Raw genomic sequence first — 20,513 nt, 5'->3', positions numbered from 1 at the left:
GGCCAGCCAGCAGAGAGGGTATCTGAGAGCATCGGACAGGGAAAACTGATAGATATCGCCTTCATTCGTGCGTGCTTTAACACCTCGTCACTCAGTCCGGAGTGCCGCACCCAGCTTGCAGCGTGTCCAGGTCGGCTTACTTGCCCTGTGGGGCTGAGATAGGCAACTTGTCCGACTTGCCAAGAGACTAATCCAAAAACGCTCGAGTAAACGAGCTGACCAATGATGGATGGGGATTCGATAAGGCTGTGGATACAAGTGATAATTCCTGGTTCTACCACGTTTCTCATCTCATTCTTTCTGCTGAGATCAAGTCATGTACTGGACATTTGGACATTGGAATGAATGACTCTCGGACTATCTGGGACGCCCCGTCTGAGAGAAGCCACTGAGGCCTGAAACGGGGAATGGGTTGGTATGTTCAGACGCCCCTGCTTCCATCCGCCGTTTAATCGGTCTGGCAACAGCACTACGTTGGCCCTGTTTCCCTGATCGATCAGTCGGGCTCATGCAGGACTACTTTCTCAGCCAATGAAAACTCGACACTAGCAGCGACATGCACCGACGACGCGCTGGCCACGAGAAGTCCAAAAACGGCTGCTTGACCTGCAAGGTACGGAGGGTAAAATGTGACGAAACGACCCCATTTTGTCGGAGGTGCACCCAAACAGGCCGCAAATGCGAAGGCCCCGTTGTTCGAGAGATTCGCTTTGTTCAGAATAGGCCGGTCAGCCAGTCGAGCAGTCCCAGTCCACAGCAGATGGTTTCTCTTCTCGCTCCTCACCACGCGGAGGACGAACGTCGTGCGTGGCACTACTTCATGTATGGCGCAGCTCCTGCATTTGCGGGAACCGTTGAGGCTACCTTTTGGCAACAGCATATCCCCCAACTTGCCCAGACATATGGCTTTGTCTGGGACACCGTTGTGTGCCTCAGCTCCTTGGCTGAGCACGTTCCATACGTGTCGCCTATTTCCGCATCCGACCCCGCGGCATTGACCAGCATCACCAATCGAAAGCATTTGCAAGCATTGAGATACTATCACAAAGCGATTGTGAGCGTTCGACGACTGGCCGAGCGTGGGCATCTCGATGACTCTGTTGTCGCGTTGAGCTACATCCTATTCGCATCCGTGGAATATCATCATCGAAACGTCGAGATTGCAAACGACTTGATGAAACGATGCTCTAGAATCCTTACCGACAATCTGAGGCTACTCGATACCCGACCCAGCTCGCCCGCAAGTCAAACTGTTCACCAACTGGTCGCATCGTACGTGTTGAAAAAGGCCGTTGTGATTGCTACTTTGGGAAGCGATCTATCCCGTCACCAGGGTGCCAGTAACAGCGCTGGCGAGATCTTCAAGACAAGGTCATCTACGTCTTCTTTGCTCGAGGCAAGATTCCAATTTGATCGCCTGATGAACCAGTCTTACGAAGTCATCAGACATGCGGATTTTTTGCCTCATGTTGAAGAGAGTGAGCCGCAGAAGATGTTTTTCCTGTCCCAGCGACTGTCATTGTTAGATGACCTGCAGCAGTGGAAGTCCTCTTTTACTGCTCAAAGGAGTCAGACAACACTGGAATTGGAGAGCGTCCTGATACACTCGTATCTGCTGACGTATTGGGCAGTCTGCTACATATCTGTGGGAGCATGCCTCAGCCCTCACCAGATGGCCTTTGACGAATACATGGGCCACTTTGCCGAAATCGTCGAGCACGCCATGTTTTGCCTCCGACAGGCCGCAGATTCCACGAAGGTTCACTCGCTGTTGTTGAGCTTGGAGCCTGGACTCATTCCACCGTTGTACTTCTGTGCGACCAAGTGCCGAGATCCGTCACTGAGACGAGCGGCGCTACGGCTGATACGCCAGGCCCCAAAGCAAGAAGACTCGTGGGCATTCGTCGCGCCTGACCGTGTGGTCGCCAAAGTGATTTCGATAGAGGAGGGTGAACACCTGGTCTCCTGCACAGAGGATTCGCCGCAACCGCACCCGGCTTCCGTGCTCCCACCCGAAGAACGTCGCTTCGCGTTCGTCAGCGTCGTGGGCCGTGAAACAAGCACCGGGAGGCAGCGGCCGGCTCTCGAGCTCAGCAGGTTTGAGTATGCAGCCGGCGGCTCGAGGAAGCTGGTCCATGAGTATCCTTGGCTGGACGACGAGCGGGAATCTTCGTCAGACGTGGTCGGATGTTCTGCCCGAGTTCTCGGAGGACGGGTTGAGCTGGTGGGGAAACCTGAGAAGTCCTAGGGCACTGATTATTGGCGAATGAATGCAATGTGATTATTCTATTTGAAGTCCATCCTAACTAAGACTCAACGCTTAGTGGACAAAGGGAACACTCTCTCTCTCACCCGTTCCGGGCGAGGAGTGGCTTCCTGTGACTTCTTGTCTTTCTCACGCGGTCCTCGTTCATGGTTGAGTCGGTCCCTCCGGTAGGGCAAAAGCAAGTCATAACCTACATGTAGGACTCGAGAATAATTGACTGAAGTGTACGATCAAGGAAATCTATCTATGTGTTCCGCGGGAGGAGTACTACTGTGGCCAAGGCCGAGGCACTGGAGCAAGCATACGTCATCAGCATGTGACCGCACTAAACCTATATCAGTTAGGGCTTGTCAGCCCACCGCTCATCTTAACTTTGGATTCATAATTCTCAATGCTCAAATTTGCCTCTGAATACGTGTCTTAAACCCCTGGACCTGTGGCGGTGAGTTTTACTCTTCTACTTCTCCGAAAATGACATGTAAGCTAATTCTCATTCAGCAACGGTAGCGCGTTCGACTCCAGATCGAAAGGTTGTCGGTTCAAATCCGGCCGGGTTCACTTTCTTTTTTGCTCGGTGAATCTTTAACTTCAAGGATGAAGGGGTGTTTTCTGATCGAAATATCATCACTTCTAGTATTCTTTGCAGATAACCTTCGGTGGCTACGTGCAAGATAACAAAATCTTTTTGTCAAGGTCGTTTATTTGAAAGCAAAACACAAAACATGGAAAAATGGGACTGGAAACTCCCTCAACCAGTTCTGCAAAATGCGAATTTTTGGGTCATTAAACTGAGTCGGTGCTGTCATGGGCTGCAACATCAGCCTCGTGGGAAGCGACGGTCGACCGCGCAGACAGGGAGGCACTCGTGATTCGAGAGTGCTGTTTGGGAAAATGACAGAATGTCACCCAAGAACAACATGTCGACGAACTCGCGAACCCCCGAAGACAGTTCACCGCCAATCATAGCGTTGATAGGGAAGCGATGAGTTGCCGCAGCAAAAGGTGGGTTGATGTGACGCCTCTGCTTCAACCCTGGCATTCATCTGCTCAACAGCGACCTGCGGGAGTCCTTCAGGATATGATTTGTCTCCAATTGGGAACCCATACCAGTCTTTTGACTCCGCAGGCAGCCTGTGGCGCTTTATGCAACCTCCGGTCCTTCGTCACTCTCACTCACGTCCTCATCACCGCTGACCTCCTCATTCTCCCGTGCCCTCTTGTCCATCAGCGCTTGCAATTCCGCATCGTCATGTTCCGTCACGGCCTTGGGGGCCATCTTGATCACACACGCACCCCCCGCTTCTTTGATATTGTCGTCAATGTCCTTGATTGCCTGCTCGAGCAACTGAATACCCATGCCCTTGTCCAAACACTGACTGGTGAGGACGTAGTGTGGGGGAGACACCAGCTTGACCTTGACTTGTGTTTCCGCAGAATTTCTTGCCTCAGCCTGCCTCAGAGCCGCCTTCACAGCATCGATGCCGTCGTACTTGAAACACGTCACCTCCACGTCGGCCCGCACTTTTGTCGGATGCGGTGTCAGTTTCTTGCTGATGTATGTCATCAATTCCTCCTTGACAACCTCGTTGGGGAATGTCACGTCGTTCCACACGTCCGGGTTTGTGATGGAGAGCTTGAAAGCATCATTGGCGTGGCCATATTTCCGGTTGAGCGGCCAACCGATGCACTCGTACAACTTCAGAATGGGTGTCTTCGTCTTCTCCGCAACGTGCCGCATGATGGAGTGGACCGACTTGCTCTTGTTGTACCGTTCCTCACAACGCACAATGTCCTCGGCCGAGACTCTTCGTTTTGACAGATCAATGTAGCCCTTTTCCTTGTCTACTCGGAGGACCACCACGACTTCGTTGCGACCGATGCGGATGAGTTTCTGTATGGATCGGATACGTCTTCGAGAGAGTTCGGAGAGGAGGATCATGCCGTCGATGTTGTCGTATTCTAGGAGTTTAACGTAGGCGCCCATCTCTGCAATCTGTTCAAGCCACCGTGTTAGAACCGCCGGCGGACTTGGGACACTGGGACCTACCTGTTTGACGTTCACCATGACAAAACTATCGATTTCCGGATATTTTTCCTCGTAGAAGCGACAATTCGTCAGCGAGTTGGGGTCCGACATTTTGACGGTGTGGGCGCAGAGGAACCCTCTTCCTGCGTGCAGATGGTATAGCTTCGATTATGAGGGATGGATGTGAGACCTCCTTGTGAGTAACGGAAGAAGAAAGTGAGAGTTGTGACTCGATGGCGGGCTTGATCGCATGTGCGGGCAACTCACAAACTGCGGGCGGGAGCCCAGAATTTTGTGCCAAGCCCCATGCTGCGCGATCCCTCTTACGGACTGATCTCATGCCGCTTTAAAGAAACAACAAGTGAACTTCTTGCAAAGCCTTGTCCTTTTCCTCCGCAATCTGTCGCCAGTGTCCTCCGAGATCACAATCGTCGTACTCGGTGCCGCCCTTCATCTCTTGTAGTGATTTTATGGCATGACGTACACCAGAGGGGACGAGGGAGAGCGCAGATGAATCGTAACCTTTTTTCCAAAGTCCGCTTCCGTTTCCGGACTAGCTCGTCTCGCCGTTTGATCCCAGTCTTGACTCAGCCTTGTCAGCAAGGCTGAGCTATAACTCAGCCCTGTGAAGACGCCCGTCGCATTGATTACTGTGGGTCACAATTTGCCCTCGTGTCTCATCCCCAGCTCGGGACAGCGGTGTTGGTGCCTTGTGCTCACCTCGCCCAGGCCAGGGTACCAGATCTCGGAAAATTGCTTACGTCGCATGTACAGACCTGTTTCGCACACCCAGACATCACGAAGAACTTGAGCTCACCGTGGTCGCTATCGAACCAGGATTTACCTTCTAGGTTCGGACTCAAAGTGCCCGCAGATGGCGGCTTATTCGATGAACCACCTCGTAGGTCACAAGGTATTCCATTTCATGGAACTTACCTAATAGTTCGGGGCAAAAGGGCATCGTACGATGGGCAACAATAGTACCGACACAGCAGCAAGCGGCTCCAAAAGTCGGGAACCCACTCACCTCGGCTGCCCAATTCAGCGTACAGGTCCTCCGAAAGATAACGAAGAAGCTATCGGAAGACCCCGCTGCCGACCTTACAACCCTCGTCCGTACACAATATGTCGAACGTCGAAGGACATCAATCCCGCCCAGTAACTACTCGACATATTTTGAGAGCTTGGCACTTAGATCTGCGTTTCCGCTGTACAAAGGTGCTTGGATTTTCGTTCATTGTACTTGGTATCTGAGAGTTGAGTTGACTCTTTCACCTTTTTGCTGTGGATTACCAAACACTCATAATGCCTGGACGATAGCACCGCGGGTGCGTCACTGCTGATGGCATTCTGAGCGGAGTTGGGACCTGGGAAGAGAATCGTGAGACTGCAGTCCGGATTATGTATCGGCGCCATATTGTCGAAAGCATAGGACTTCCAACAGCACAGGGGTTGAGTGGTAAAGTGTACATCGGGCATTTGACGGTGAGAATAGGACGAAGTGGAGTTGTCAAGGAGGCTCTGCTTTCTACGTGCCCGCGATCGTTAGATGTGAACGAGTGGATGCTCTTGTATCGGCAAAGCCTACGCATAGCATCGTCAAAAGCAGAGACATGTCTTATAGCGAGTGAAAGTTTGAAATCTTCATTAATTACTTGGTAGGAAGGAAATCTATCTAGCGCGGCCTACAGGCTGACGTACCGCTGTGAGATTATTTGGTTAACCTTCCTGATAGAGTCAGGGTAACATGAAGTTCCTCTTCCGATAGTGATACATGATTCGTGCTCGTCACCGACGAGCTATTTGAAAGAGGGATCGGCTCGGTCAGCTTTCTCCTCCGCATGTTTCTCTGCCCGAACCATATCTCTCTCGTCGTCGGTGTTGAGTTCCTCTTCCGATGATGATGCATGAAACTCGAGTTCGAGGTCAGGCTCTGACTCTGACTCGTCATCAATCTTGGCCTCGGCTTCGTTTAGGAAGGTGCAGAGAGTGGCGCATGAAATAAAAATTGACCCCTCCAGGTTCTCGAACTTCTTGCAAAACTCGACACTCGCAAAGTCCCGTAGGCTGACACGTAGTCCAGCATGTGGATCAAGATTTGGCTCTCCGTTGTCGTCTCGAAACACCTGGGTCTCAGCCGCAGTGGCCCACACCTCCCTGTCATCTCGTTGCACCGCATGTGGACGCCAGACCGAAACCAAGGCCTGCTTTCTCTTGTACTGGATGTCGAAGCCAAGCAAGGCACGAACGCGCAAATTCGAGCCCAGGATGTACTCGTCCGCTAGATGTGGTAGTTTTTTGTGGTCTTGTGAATATGCGACCTCCGTCACTACGCCAGGGAAACGTTGTGACCTATGGCGAAATGAACCATCCGGATCGTGTACCCCAAGCCCTTTTCTTGTGGGATTGAAGGTGGTTGAGGCAATGAATTCAATCTCCTGAGCAAAGCTTGACGAGGGTCCCTCGAGGTTCCGCAGTTGGTGTCGAATTTCATCGTGAAGCCTCACAAGGAAGCGTTCGTGAATATCCGACGGTATTCGAAGGACGAAGAGGCGTAGTGAAGGAAAGTAGTCGCGCCTGTATCTTTGGTAAGTAGTTTTTTTGTGGAATGGAGGAGTCAGTTACGAGATCTTAGCCTTGAAGAACAGGTCTTCAGAAAGCTTTTCCTCCAATTCTTGATATTCGAGCTCACTAATGTGAAATTTCAGTAAGCGGCCGCCGGGGACGAATTGGCCTCTCTTGTATCGGTCAACCGCCTCCAAGATCGGACTAATCGATGCCTTCTCGCTTGTTGAGGGACGGGTTGGTGGAAGAGCGCCCATGTAGCACGGCGGCGTTGTTGCAGCATCATCTTGGCGTTTTCTTTCCATCTTTGTCTGTTGTGAGAAAGACCAGTGAAAACGGGACTAGCAGCCCGCGACAGGTGAAGATAGCCCCGTGACAGGTGAAGATATCCTCGCGACAGGTTCAAAGGCAAAATATCCTCGCGACAGGTTCAAAGGCAAGATATCCCCGACACGTTCAAAGGCAAGGTATCCTCGCGGCAGACTCATGGGCAAGATATTCCCGCGACAGGTCGAGTGAAATAACACACCAAGTAAAACATCAAAAAATGCTTGCCTCACCACTCTCAGACGGGGCTTTATATTAACAAGGTTTGCTTACTAGCCTGAAAAAGGTTTCGCACGTGATTCTTTGCTTGGCGCATTTCGCTTGGCATGACCTCAAATCTCACATACCCAGTATCCTCGGCATTGTTTCTCACCATCTCTCCTTGACCTCATTCCAGCAATGTGAAGTTTCAGACAGGTCGGAATGGATATATGCCAGTTGCAGTGTTTGCAGTCCACTCGATATCGTCAGGGTGTTGGCAAGACTGAAAGCCATGACTCATGTGTGGTTTAAATTTGACTGCAGTCAGGCAGGACGTTTGCCCTTCACAAGCGTAAGGTCGTGGCAAGGAAGGCATGTAGTTTTAACTAGCTGGAGTAAGAACTAGAGTTTTCTCCCAGACTCTTGATAGTTAGTTTATTACGTGATTCGGTTAGTACTCTGCATTACACCCCACTTTCTGAAATAGTATAATTTGTCATTCTCATGCGTCGTACCTCATTCGTATACCTCATTCGTATAACTCATTGCAATGGACGCGGTCGCAATAAAAAGTAATTAGATTGATATCAGAAAATATCTCCGTCTGGTATAATTAGTCAGACGGTTCCTCGTCTTTGTGTCAAAGGTATCGATGCCGATGTTGCGCTCTCGAGTCCTCAAGATACTTTTGACGGTCAGCAAGCTTTTGCTTGACGAATCCCGGATGCATTCGGGGTCCAATACGGAGCCAAAATCTGCTCGAACTGGACACATTCCTCTCCTTCTGAGTGCGTCGGAGCGAGTCAGGCGTGCAAGCGGTCAAGGAACAGATTGTACGTCACACGGGGGTGGTTCAAAGTGACCCAGAACCAGGGTATGGCTCTGTCAAGAGCATCTTTAATAGCTGTTATATAGAATCCGGGTTTCGGTGCAGAGATCTAGTCGTTTTCCCCTTGCTGGAAGATTTCCAGAAACTCCGCACACATCTCTTTATAGTGGTTCTCTTTCTCCTCTTCAAGATCGTCGACTATCTAGCCGCTCAGCTAATATGGTAGATAGAGTGCCTCGACTGGTAGAATTGATATCCATTTAAGGTCCGGGATGCAAGTGATGTTGTATCATTAATCGATTCTACATTCTTTCCTTGTTCCTTTTCAATGAAATCCACGAGGAGGTAGCTCGACTTCAATGAAAGTCCAGCTTGGCGTGGGACAAAGGGAACGTTACACTACCGTTGCCGGAAGCCAGTCCCAGTGCCGCTTGGAGCTTTCAATGATTCGCCTGTACCAGGGAGATGTGCAACGGGCGTAAACGAGAGCTAGGTGAGCCAAATATCTCAATATATCCATCATTATGGGATATACACTGGGCCTGTCAAGAAGTCCGAATCTCCAAGGGCAATAGATCGGTATTTGAGGGCAGTTTTCAGAAAGCCAGGCGATTGTCGTGGCTTCACACCGGATCTTCTCGTCCAAACCCTCTGAGCCTCCTAGACCTACTATATTTGGCTTCGATCACGTGAGTATAATATCTTCGGAAAGTCTACCGAGATGCTTGACAACATCCCGAGTCGATATTGAAAATAAGTAGCATTGTCCAACAAGAAATAGCAATGAAGAGCAATTCACTATTAACTTCAAGGTAACTACCATTAGGTATAGTAGCACCTCTATCCTTATTAATAATTCAAGCTATATTTAATCTGGCGCCCGCCTCAATCGCTATTGGGAGCGCGTCAACTTTCTGTCAGACCTTGGAGTGAGCGCGAATCACTATCGAAAGAGGAACTCAACACCGACGACGAGAGAGACATGGCTCGAGTAGAGACACTTGCAGAGGAGAAAGCTGACCGAGCCGATCAATATAGCTCATCGCTAATGAACGCGAAAGGCTAGACCACAGAATAGCATGTTCAATATTAGTTGACTACTCGGTACATATTATTTATTAGCCTTGGGGAAATTTCCCCGCAGCCTCACATGCTCGAAAAACTCAACTCGTGCATTGTTTCCGTCGCGACCAATTTTCTCTTCATCGCTAGAAATGGGTTCTTGACATATCAATCACACTGGTGAGCCACTATTCATCTCCAATGATGCCCATCCCAATACCATCCGGCCGTTGACCGCCCTTGCGACAATCGCTCCATATCACGCTGAGCCACATCACATCCCACCATGACAAGCACCGACGCCGCAAATCCCCTGCCTCCCGCCGGCCCTCATGCACCACAGAACCAAGACAGGCCCATCCTACCTTCTCCATTCCACGTCACGGAACCACCGCCGATGCTGGTAACCCAAGGCGCCGAGGCCCTCCTGTACCGCACCCACTTCCTGTACCCGGCGCAGCCTGCGGCCCTCAAATTCCGACCGAGCAAAGCATACAGACACCCCACGCTCGACGCGCGCCTGACCAAGCAGAGGGTGCTCGCCGAAGCGCGCATCCTCGTCAAGTTGTCGGCGCTGAACGACGCCGCCGGCGGGGATGAGGACGGCGCAGTCAAGGTCCCCGCGGTGCTGAGCCTGGAGTGGGACATTGCGCGGAAAGTCCGTGGGGCGAGCGATTCGCAGCGAGGACCGAGGGAGACGAGCTCCGCCGTGGGACAAGGCGCGTGGCTCCTCATGGAGTGGATCGAAGGGCGCAGCGTCAAGGACCTGCTGCGCGACTGGGACGCTTGGTCCAAATCCCTTCCCACCCACGCCCAGGCAAACGCACAAGATAACGACGAACAATCACGACGCGGCATCGGGATTGCTGCGCAACAGGAAGAGGCGGTGAAGAAATTGCTGCGCCGCATCGGCCGGGCCGTGGGAGCGATGCACGCCAAAGGAGGCGTGGTCCACGGTGATTTGACGAGCAGCAACATCATGATCCGTCCTTACACTTCTCCACACGACATAAACGGGCAGCGGAACGGGACGGTCAACGGCGAGCGAGTGTATACAGAGCAGGGTCCACGATCTGAGCAAAAAACAGCCGCACCGCGTCTGCAACCGCCCGATCTGACCGGCGAGATTGTTCTGATCGACTTTGGTCTTGCGACGCAGTCAGTCCAGGACGAAGACAGGGCCGTGGATCTCTATGTCCTCGAGCGGGCGTTTGGATCGACGCACCCGAGACAGGAGGGATGGTTTGATGCCGAAGTCTTGCAGAGTCAGGAAGGATACAGGGGCAGTTTCAAGGGCTCCAGCGTCGTGCTCAAAAGATTGGAGGAAGTGAGGTTGAGAGGCAGGAAAAGGAGCATGATCGGATGAAATGAAGGCGCCAAATCGTTGCCTCTTTCAACGCCATGCTAAATAAAGCTCATGTTTAACTATCACCTTGCGGAGGGAAATGCTCGAGGGCTCATGATGCTAGTACATCCTGGTCCGGCTTCTCCTCGATACAGCTTCCCAGTTGCGCGACGGCAAAATACCCTTTGTTTTCGATGACGCCGCGGTTTTTCACCACGGCGGTATATTTGATGACCCATTGTGGCTCAATATCGCCCTTCAAGCCGGGTTCTTCGGGTCCGCCATCAGGGTGCGCAGCCAGAATGCCAGCACCGTCATTACCCGGCCCAAGTAAATCCCTCGTCGTCCCGGGCGGTAAAATGTCCATGCAGTCTGCGTGTGTCAAGAGCTCAATCTTGTTCTCCTTTGCGTACATGATCAGCGACTTGGGCACGACGCAGCAGTCCTTGACGTTGATCTGATCGACCTTGGGACGAACTCGGACCTCTGGTAGAAATCTCGCGAGTCTCTCCGAGCTAAACTCGGACACACCCAGCTGCGAGATGACGCCCTTGTCATATAGCGATTCTAGTACTTGCCAGGTCTTGACCTGCGCTTCCAAGCCCTCGGACTCGTCGCTGGCCTCACTGGGGTTTTCGTCTGCGGAAGCCTGCTCCGCTTCCTCGTCCCCCTCTTCGTCGTCTGCGTCAAAAGTCACCCCGGGGTATGAAACAATCAACAGATCAATAGTGTCAATCCCCAGCTCTTTTAGGACCAAATCGATGGCTTCTCGGGTGTGCCGGCACCGTCGAGTACTCGGGATGCCGGGGAGGAAGAATAATTTGCAGGTAACGTCGTACGAGTCGCGGGGTTCAACGAGGGGCGTTGGCCGCAACGACGGCACATAGAGGGTATCATTTTCCTGAGTCGTCCATACGGGCGGTGTGAAGTTCTCGGCCGCACTAGGTGCGGAAGGGTGAGTGGGAGAGTAATGTTTGAAGGAGGCAAAATTTGCGCGGAGGGAATTGATAAGTTCGATATTTGATCGCGAGAACAGTGGCCGCCGCACGACGGAATGTCCCGAGGACATTATATTGCTAGATAGTGTTGACGGTGAATGTCAGCAATGGTTTCACCTGTTAGGATGAGGTCATTTTGGGGGGCCCGGGCTCAATGCGTACGAGGTTGAAAGAATCAGCTTCATCTTGCGCTGCGCCGTGCTGCGGTCGGAGCGGTAGTGCTGTGAGCCGAGTTGAGCTGGCGAGGGACAGGCGGTATCCTCGATGGCATGAATTCTAGGACCGCCAGTACCTAGAGACTCTCAGACGAGTCAGTTCCAGAGATATTTTTCTCGAACGGCCTCTCCTTCGGTCCCGTTGTTTGATGTGGCTGGTATTAATGTGTAACAGCGATATGCGCGAGGTGCCGGTGTGAGGGGCAGTTAGAGTTTTGATCACGTGGCAGGTTTTGGGCTTGGCGCTGCCTGCGCTCTGGTGCCTGCGCTGTTGTGCCATCCGGTGTCTGCCGTGCCCGCGCTCTGGTACGAACCCACATCGTCAGCGTGGATAGTCACAATAGCGTTGAACCGGAGCCAGAATGACCAACTCCGAGAGCGATAGACTAGTCGAGTCTCCATATCCGCCGCCGTCACTTCTACCCACCTCACCGCCTATCCACATCAAGCACCCCTACCATGACCATCCTATGTTCACCTTCCCTCGTCTGGATGAAGGCGGCGTTCATCATGCCACGGCCTGGGCGGCGTGCTCTGTTATCGATGACAATCGTTGGACCGGTTATCTCTCACTGGATAAGGAGGGTGAACATCGTATTCTACATGCACAAAAGATTCTGAGAGCGCCACAATATTACTATCAGACATCACCACAGAAGAGGGGTAAGTGTGACGCCCGGATCAGTTGTTTCATGTTTAAACAGAACAGGTTCAAACTATGCTGTTATCCCGACGTTTAGCGAGTGGGCCTTTCCAACCAAGGGTCCCCCCCACTGGTGGAATGAAACTGTGGCTTCCAATCAATCATCAGCACAAGATGATGACAGCCTTTGCCGCGCCACTCAATGCGAGGACGACATGGAAGATACACATCTGATTCCAATGGCCGAGAGGAGGTGGTTCAGCAAGTACATGTGGACATATTCTGCCACAGAGATTCGAGACAAGATGCAAGATCCAGACAATAGTGTGCGGTTGGGTGGGGGCTTAAGGGCCGCGCTTGATGCGAAGATGTTCACCGTTGTGCCCATGAAAAGCCGCTGGGTGTGCTACTGCATGAACGCCGATCCTGATTCTGAGCTTGTTCGCCTTCACCACGGAGTGGAATTACCTCGAATGCGTGACCTGGGCTTCCATACCCATTTCCTCTACGCCCGTTTCGCGTACACGGTTTTCGAGCATTTTCGAGCATTCTTACGATCTGATTCATCCAAATTATTGTATCTGCGCATCGATCAAAACGCGACACTGCAGTATTATTGTGATCCAGAAGGTTGTGGGGAGCGCGCCGAGGGGACAGCAGTGCAGGTCGCATCTCCAGAACCAGTCGGATCTCCCATTCTCGGCCTTAGGCGACGAGATCCTAATAATCCCAACGATGCCGTACTTGACGACGATGAAATGTGGTTTCATGAATATCTCGAATTAAAGAGGCGCCGGGCAGCTGAGAAAAGTAGCATCGAGAATAAGAAAAGCGACACAGGCATCAAGAAAAGCACAATAGAGGATGAGGAGCCAGAGTATGAGGAGATTAAGATTGAAGATGCAGAAAATGAGTACGAGGAGATCAAGTATGAGGATGAGGATGAGGACGAGGACGGGTACGAAGAAATCAATGATGAGGAAATCAGGGACGCCCAGGTTTATGAGGAGACCAGCTCAATCATCGCTGGGCTTAGCCGCACCCTTGGCCTCAAACAAGCTGCTGAGCTGAGCTGTTAGTGATGATTTGGCTTCGATCAAATGATTGAGGGGGCCCCCACTCACTTCCACTCTCCCGTCTCGACGTGTGCTTGTATCCCATTGGCCTAATTTCGGTCCCGGCAATCACGCGATGGTCATGGTCTGCTAGTCTGCAACACTGATAGCCCAAGGTAGCCCAAAGTATTTAGCTCATTGCTAGCGCTTAATGTTGACATTTGACTATGTTTGGGAGAACAATCGCGCCTACTGTCATTTACACGTTGTTCTTTGGCGGTTGTGAAACTCAACGGCGGGCATTAACCTACAGAGTATCCAAAAGAGAGAAAAAAAGGGGACAAGGCGCCGTCCATCGACGAAGACTCTCTCATCTCTGTGGGAGATAGACATGGACGGTTGTTCTATTGGCTTGACAATAGATACCAAGGCGCGCACGAAAAGTATTGTTAACGCTAGTAAGAGTGGACAGTGATGACTGCGGACGCGCTGATCAAAAGACGTCAGGCTTTCTTTTCGTTGCCCCTTAGAACCGCCCCGGAGATATCAGAACTTAATGCTCGACGCCTGGGAATATAGGTTAGGTCGCCGCCTGTTAGTTCTAACTTATAGCTAAGAGACAGCTTAGATATCCATGTGCCCTTGGACTCAGAGCATCTGCCCGTAAGCCCGCATCATCCATCCGTGGAGCAATGCCTCGTTTGCTGTCAATCGCGCCTCGGCATCCCAGGTCATGATGCCTCGAATCAGTGTCAAGAACGTTTCCTTTTCTTCGCCCGAAGGGATAACGGTGACAAAGTCTTCGAATGATGTGTTGGGGATTGGTGGTTCGGATGTCCAGTTACCTGCTCGACGATGGCCAGGGCCGGAGGACCCAGATAGGCGATGTACTGAGCCAGGGCTAGCGGCAGGACATAATGGTTGTTGACGCGGTCGATGGGATCAACGATGTTTCTTCCTTCGAGGCGCTCCAGCATCTACCCTCTCTATTGGTTAGTAATTCTCTCGGCAACTCCCCATGTGCGCGTCATAACGCCAGGGCGGCCGAGATGCGTACCATGATGCCAACAGACCACACGTCAACAGGGAACCCCCATGGGAGCTTCAGGAGAATCTCTGGTGCTCGGTCCAGGTCTGGCATCCACCAGTCAGTGCTCAGCGGCAGCATGGGTCGCATCTGGCCGAAGTCGGTGACCACGGGGGCGCCGGAAAGCTCAGGAGTCATGGGTCGTGTTGCGTAGATCAGGCCACGGTCAGTCAAGACTGGGATGCTGGGATCATCGTGACTCTTCATTGAGGATCGGTGAGCCTTCTGTGTCCTGCACGCAGACTTTCACCGACACATATCGCTTGGATCTGGTGACATGTTAGTTGATTCTTGTATCTCCTACGACAACAACTACCCACACCTCATCTCGAGCCAGCCAAACGGTGGAGTAAGCCCCATAGCCCAGTTTTGTGACAACTCGGCACTGATTGTTGAGGATGTCTCCAATCTTGACTGGGTAATGGAGTTTCTGGTGGTACCGTGAGAGGGTCTGCTCCTCAATTGGCTGTACGATATCGTGAACCATTCTGCTTGCCGTTCGGTGGACTAAAGGTCTAGTCAGGAGAGAGGAGACCGGTCCCCGCTTCGATGGAAGCATACTCGCAATGCCCATGGTCGGAATATTGGCCAGAGACTGAAAATCGGCCCTTGAAGAAATCTCCGTCGGTCATAGTAGGAGGGGAACCCCAAGAACAAAAGCGAAGCCCTCCAGACGGATCATTCCACCTTACTCTAACGAAGTCTGCCTGGCCTGATCTTTCGTTGAAGTCGCCGTCTATCTAAGGCTGGAAGTTGCCCACAATATGGGATCTTGTTACCTCCGCGCGAAGACAGTCTTGTGGCGTCTAAGTGAAGGTTGGTGTGTTTGACCGTTTTAGATCTTGGATAAATGAGGCAGCACCGTCAATTCTTGGCCTGTTTGCCACGTTTGAGGTGTTAGCTTGGTGCAAGGATCGCGCACACAAGCGATCAAGAGTGCCGTACACACGGGAAGCTTGTACTTAAAAAAGCCTTGCTCTGATTGGTCAATTTTGTCGCCCTCTTTTCCCATTGGCTCTCGGCTCACTTCCGAATACGGACTCTATCCGAGAACCGAGCGCCTTGAGTAAAAAGGTTTACGAGCAGGATCTCTTGACGAAACTCTCTAAGCGACGCGCCTGCTCGATACGAGCACTCGGCGACTAATTACAAACTGGGAGTACCCGTGCCCCTTTGATGGATGTGATATCTCGTCCCCGGTTCAACGTCTGACGAACCTGATTCGGTTCATTGGTGCCTATTCTTATAATAGTGTCGGCAAAATGTTGTCGAAAACGGATAACCGAATGTATTGGCGCCGGGAAATACCGGCCGCACCAGCTGGAGTATATTAGAAAGGCTCTTTCTCCAACCTTGCTTCATCCCAGGTGGAAACTTGTGGGCCATGCGACACAGCGCAATAGCTCAACAACTCCATTCAAGTTGGGGCCCCGCTGGGCTAAACGGCCTTCTTCACTGGTAGCCATGTCTGTTACCCCCACGAGGAGCCGTCGTGGCGCAATTGGCCCGAGTCTGACCTCGGCTTTGGGGCCGTGAGGAAAGAGTATGTACTAGCACATATATCGTGGGACAATCGCAGCCTCTTTTTTGTTTTCTGCACTCTTGCAGCTTTTGCTATTGCCCCCGAGGATACAAAGTGTGCCAGTTTGACGACCATCTTTTCGCTACGCTTCGTTTTCAAGCCCTTTAGCGCTGTCGCCACCTCATTGTATTGACCAAGTCGACGAAAAGGAAGGCCTCTCGTCGTTACATTGCCCAACATGGAGACGTGGAGTTGGTACAATATGTACCTGGTGTGGTTGGCCGGGTTTGGCATCTTTGCGAGTGCATACAACATGGGTATATATGACCTCGATGTGCTTGCCGCAACCTCATCGCATATGCTCTCTCGCTAACAAACTCGTCTAGCCGTCATATCGAGCACGTTGGGACAGCCAACGTTCTACGAGTACCTCGACCTGACCATGGGCACGTCCCACACCACATCCGTGACCTCGACTGCCAACGCTCTCTACTTTCTCGGCTCATTCGTCAGCTGCTGCATCATCACGGCCATTGGAGACAGGGTAGGGCGGAAGAAGACAATGTGGATATCTTTGTTCTTTATCATCATCGGCAGCGCCTTGCAGACCGGGACCCGCAACGTGGCCATGTACCAGGTCTCTCGTGTCATCACCGGCATGGGTACCGGATCGCTCTTCTCCACCGTCCCGGTATACCAGTCAGAGATATCCCCGCCGCACTTCCGCGGGTTTCTCGTCGGCCAAGCGGGCGTGTTCTCCGCCGGGGGCTACTCGTTGGCGTCTTGGGTCGGATACGGCTGCTTCTTTGCCAGCGACAAAGGCACCTTTGGCTTTCGATTCCCCATATCCGTTGGCTGCATGTTGGCTGTGGTGATGCTGGGGTTGTCGTTCATCATTCCCGAGTCACCTCGTTGGTGTAAGCAAGAGGCTCTGTTCTCCTTGTTGTCTCGTGTCTTCTTTCTTTGGTTCACAGCCTAACACGCACTTTTTTTCTCCCCACTAGTGATCGAGCACGGCTACGAGGATGAAGGGATCCGTCTCCTGTCACGACTACATCCAGACCGCGACGCGGCAAGCAGCGACCACTTTGCACGACTGGAAGCCGTCGAGATCAAGAAACAGTACGAACTCGACGAGGCAATTCGGCGAAAGGAAGGGAAATTCGGCATCGTCACTCGAAAGTCGAACCTCAAACGCCTGTTCTTCTCATGCTTCATCCTCTGGAGCTCGCAGGCCATGGGCATTCTGGTCATCAACAACTACAGCGTCCAGCTGTACAACGCGCTCGGATACACCGGGAGCCGCGCACTGCTGTTGGGAGCCGGATGGATTTCGGTCACGATCCCCTTCAACGCCGTCGCACCATTCTTGATCGATCGTCTTGGTCGGAAGACCATGTTCCGTGAGTGAAACCCCCCTGTTCCTTCTCCCCCCCTTTCCCGCGCCCGCTCGGAAGAGGACGAGGCAGATATAGAAAATGGCTGACCATACGGCACAATGAAGTGATCGGATCGTTTCTGCTCTGCGTCTGCGTCGCCGGGGAAGGGGCTTTGTTGAAGAAGTTCACCGACACGGGCAACGAGTCATATGCCCGAGGAGCCATTTTCTTCCTCTACTTCTTCGCTTTTGTAAGACATGCCAGCTCTTGAACTTCTTCTGCCTCTTCCTGACTGCTTGACCGTTTGACCGATCGATTGATTGATTGATTGATTGACTGACTCAACTACAACCGCAGAGCTACGGCACATTCATCGACGCCTCGTCCTGGGTCTACGCTGCCGAGATCTGGCCTAACCACAACCGCGGCACGGGCAACGGCATCGCCTTCGCAGCGTGCTACGCGTCCACCATCTGCTGGACGCAGTCGGCGCCGATCGGCTTCGAGAACATTGGCTGGAAATTCTACATGGTCTTTGTGGCCAACTCGATTCTGTGCTTCGTCGTCGTCCTCGTGTTTTATCCCGAGGTAGGTTTATTGTTGAAGTGCCGCCTTGCCTCGTTGCTGTCCTTGATTTTATTTTCTCTCTCTCTCTCTCTCCGTGTGTGTGTTTGTGGGTAGCTGTGTCCAGAACCCCTCCCAGCTAACAAGTATATCTTCACAACTAGACGCGCAACCTCCCGCTAGAAGAGATTCCGAAACTGTTCGGCGACGAGATCGCGTACGAGGACATCCATCTCGCCGAGACCACGGGTGACAAGGTCCTAGCACCGGAGGTGCTCACAGAGCAGCCAAAGTCGCTTGATGCATGACGCGGGGAATGACGGAGGGGGGCGGGGGGGAAGGAGCAGAGTTTTGCTTCAAGTACAGTGAGGTGCTTGTTGCTAGAGGAAGAAAAGAAAGGATTGAGTAGCGCTGTTTTTTTTATATTCCTACACCTAAAAGCTATAAAGCTTATGTTGGGGTACTACCTATACAGAATAGAATAGGGAAACCCCTCTGCGGTAAAAAACCTATTACCTTTTTCTTCCTTTTTGTGTTTCGCTTCGTACCGAGTAGTTGCGTGCCTTTACGGGCACCTCCTGATTGATTGTTTTTAATTGTTCAAAGGCATTTCCTTATAGAGGAGCACCTTCTGTCCCCTGTTCCTGGTACCTCGTGGTTGCGATTAGCTACGATTCGTATAGCCCAGGTGCGTCTTCTGACTGGTTCCGCAAGGTGTCCTCCTGGGCTATATACTGAGTCTCGATGGCGGCTTCCTGAAGTGTATATATCCTAGGAGGCCGTTGTATTTCTGTTCAGGCGCGTCCTTGGGGGTCGCCCTTGCCTTTGCATGTCTTGGCGGGAGTAGCACTGTTAATGCAAGTGCACGCTCGAGGCTCAAAAAAAAAAAAAAAATAAAACCCCCAGCGTCATCAGGAGACTCCTCTACCTCCCCCTCCTCATACCCGACATCGATTTGGAAAACCCCCTCACGAAGCCCCGTCAAATTCGCCGTCTTCCAACCCTGCACGTTTTCTGCATTCCTTGATCCATGCGCGGCATCTCTTGGCAGCCTGTAATTGAAGGCAGTCCTTGAGCTCCGTTTGTAGTTCTTCCCAATCCACGGTTGTCATTTGAGGGTCGTCAACGGGGACAAGGTCGGAGAGTCGAAATTGAGGAGATTCGTTTGCTGGAGGGAGTAAAGACATGCGACCTCCTCTTCGCCTTGGTTGTCCGGTTCTCGGATTGCGAGTCCAAGTCTCAAGATATACTTCTGAGATTTGTCCTACCCACTGGTATCCTTTGAACTCTACTGGGCCGTAATCCCCCTGAAGCGAGAAGTCTCCTTCCTTGATCTGACGAGGCGAATCCCGAGGTATATTGAGTTCATCGCAAATATCCAAGTCGAAATCAAGTGGGCATCGGTATGCTGGACTTTCCGTGATGTTGATTAGAACGGCCATAGAACATGTCGGTTGACCAGTGAGCCAGAGTCGCATGTCTTCCTGAAGGTCTTCATAGGTTTCAGAGAAACCAACCTCAAGCACCCATTGAAGTTCACGTTCAGGACTGTCATTCTTCCGCAGGGAGATCCCGAGATCCGGGATTTTGAATGAACCTTCATATTCTGCCTCAAACACCTCTTCCTCCACGGTCGTATGAATCTTGACCCTTTTGCGGAGCTGTTGAGGAAGGACTCGATGAAAGAGGATAATAAAATGGTCACGAAGAAAAGTGATAACGCCGTCGTGGAAACAAGATTGCATAGCATATATTTTGAGAGTTGATGTATGGGAGTTGAATGAAAATCGAGGCCAACTATGGACAGCGGTCAGTAAATGATTCCCGAAAGGAACAACGGACGCCAGAAGGGAGAGAATGATATGAAGCATTTGAACGTACGCTTGACGCCTTTCGTCGTCAAGATTGAATTCGTGGCATAGAACTAACCACTCGATCTCAGATATCTTGCAGACAAAGACCTTCTCGAGATCGTAGTTTGTGGCTGTCGATTTCAAGTTGTAGAATTGCTGTAGAAATGCACGGGCTTGTTCGATTCCGGTTGGAGACTGTCGTCTGGCTGCTGAGCTCTGCCTGCGTTGAGAAGTGGGAGGAGGATCTGAGAGTTGTTAGCGGTTGGAATGGAAGAGCGTGAAGGTATTCTGACCACCGCGCTGATATGTGGGCGAGCCGGAACCACCCACACTGCCTTCTGAATCCATGTTTGAGGCAGTGAATGGAGCTGGAAGATATGGTGGTGAATCAAAGTCTCGGCTGCCGACGAGAGGAAAGACCAAAGAGGGCCACGGTGAAGTCTTGCTTTCCGACGAGACACAAGAAACAAAGAAACAAGTCTCAGCCTTGGACGCGGGAGAGACGGAAGATCACAGAGGGAGTCTCAGAGATGGTATGAACACGGTAAGACAGGAGTAGAGGAGAGGGGACAAGGG

General features: G+C 51.9%; 9 protein-coding genes across 9 annotated transcripts; 4 read left to right on the top strand and 5 right to left on the bottom strand.

The window, feature by feature from the left end:
• Positions 1-760: 760 nt before the first annotated feature.
• Positions 761-2,248, top strand: AYO21_11789 (hypothetical protein; the record flags this gene model as incomplete). The annotated part of the gene is made up of 1 exon (XM_022661672.1): positions 761-2,248. The coding sequence occupies one exon, from the start codon at positions 761-763 to the stop codon at positions 2,246-2,248; it is 1,488 nt and encodes a 495-aa protein (XP_022506021.1).
• Positions 2,249-3,407: 1,159 nt separating this feature from the next.
• Positions 3,408-4,403, bottom strand: AYO21_11788 (hypothetical protein; the record flags this gene model as incomplete). The annotated part of the gene is made up of 2 exons (XM_022661671.1): positions 3,408-4,259; positions 4,314-4,403. The coding sequence occupies 2 exons, from the start codon at positions 4,401-4,403 to the stop codon at positions 3,408-3,410; spliced, it is 942 nt and encodes a 313-aa protein (XP_022506020.1).
• A 1,688-nt stretch (positions 4,404-6,091) lies between these two features.
• Positions 6,092-7,162, bottom strand: AYO21_11787 (hypothetical protein; the record flags this gene model as incomplete). Its single annotated transcript, XM_022661670.1, has 2 exons — positions 6,092-6,869; positions 6,918-7,162. 2 exons carry the CDS (start codon positions 7,160-7,162, stop codon positions 6,092-6,094), a joined length of 1,023 nt encoding a protein of 340 aa, XP_022506019.1.
• A 2,400-nt stretch (positions 7,163-9,562) lies between these two features.
• AYO21_11786 (hypothetical protein) lies at positions 9,563-10,642 on the top strand (the record flags this gene model as incomplete). Its single annotated transcript, XM_022661669.1, has 1 exon — positions 9,563-10,642. One exon carries the CDS (start codon positions 9,563-9,565, stop codon positions 10,640-10,642), a length of 1,080 nt encoding a protein of 359 aa, XP_022506018.1.
• A 91-nt stretch (positions 10,643-10,733) lies between these two features.
• AYO21_11785 (hypothetical protein) lies at positions 10,734-11,690 on the bottom strand (the record flags this gene model as incomplete). Its single annotated transcript, XM_022661668.1, has 1 exon — positions 10,734-11,690. One exon carries the CDS (start codon positions 11,688-11,690, stop codon positions 10,734-10,736), a length of 957 nt encoding a protein of 318 aa, XP_022506017.1.
• A 506-nt stretch (positions 11,691-12,196) lies between these two features.
• Positions 12,197-13,556, top strand: AYO21_11784 (hypothetical protein; the record flags this gene model as incomplete). Its single annotated transcript, XM_022661667.1, has 2 exons — positions 12,197-12,497; positions 12,544-13,556. 2 exons carry the CDS (start codon positions 12,197-12,199, stop codon positions 13,554-13,556), a joined length of 1,314 nt encoding a protein of 437 aa, XP_022506016.1.
• A 624-nt stretch (positions 13,557-14,180) lies between these two features.
• AYO21_11783 (hypothetical protein) lies at positions 14,181-14,826 on the bottom strand (the record flags this gene model as incomplete). The annotated part of the gene is made up of 3 exons (XM_022661666.1): positions 14,181-14,297; positions 14,378-14,509; positions 14,590-14,826. 3 exons carry the CDS (start codon positions 14,824-14,826, stop codon positions 14,181-14,183), a joined length of 486 nt encoding a protein of 161 aa, XP_022506015.1.
• A 1,553-nt stretch (positions 14,827-16,379) lies between these two features.
• Positions 16,380-18,392, top strand: AYO21_11782 (hypothetical protein; the record flags this gene model as incomplete). Its single annotated transcript, XM_022661665.1, has 6 exons — positions 16,380-16,458; positions 16,528-17,058; positions 17,146-17,544; positions 17,646-17,770; positions 17,878-18,108; positions 18,249-18,392. The coding sequence occupies 6 exons, from the start codon at positions 16,380-16,382 to the stop codon at positions 18,390-18,392; spliced, it is 1,509 nt and encodes a 502-aa protein (XP_022506014.1).
• Positions 18,393-19,052: 660 nt separating this feature from the next.
• AYO21_11781 (hypothetical protein) lies at positions 19,053-20,285 on the bottom strand (the record flags this gene model as incomplete). Its single annotated transcript, XM_022661664.1, has 3 exons — positions 19,053-19,881; positions 19,966-20,182; positions 20,231-20,285. The coding sequence occupies 3 exons, from the start codon at positions 20,283-20,285 to the stop codon at positions 19,053-19,055; spliced, it is 1,101 nt and encodes a 366-aa protein (XP_022506013.1).
• Positions 20,286-20,513: the final 228 nt, after the last annotated feature.

The sequence above is a fragment of the Fonsecaea monophora genome (assembly GCF_001642475.1).
Source record: "Fonsecaea monophora strain CBS 269.37 chromosome Unknown Scaff183, whole genome shotgun sequence".
Taxonomy (NCBI): Eukaryota; Fungi; Ascomycota; class Eurotiomycetes; order Chaetothyriales; family Herpotrichiellaceae; genus Fonsecaea; species Fonsecaea monophora.
Note: the sequence above shows the minus strand (reverse complement) of the source record. Positions and strands in the feature narration are given on the sequence as shown.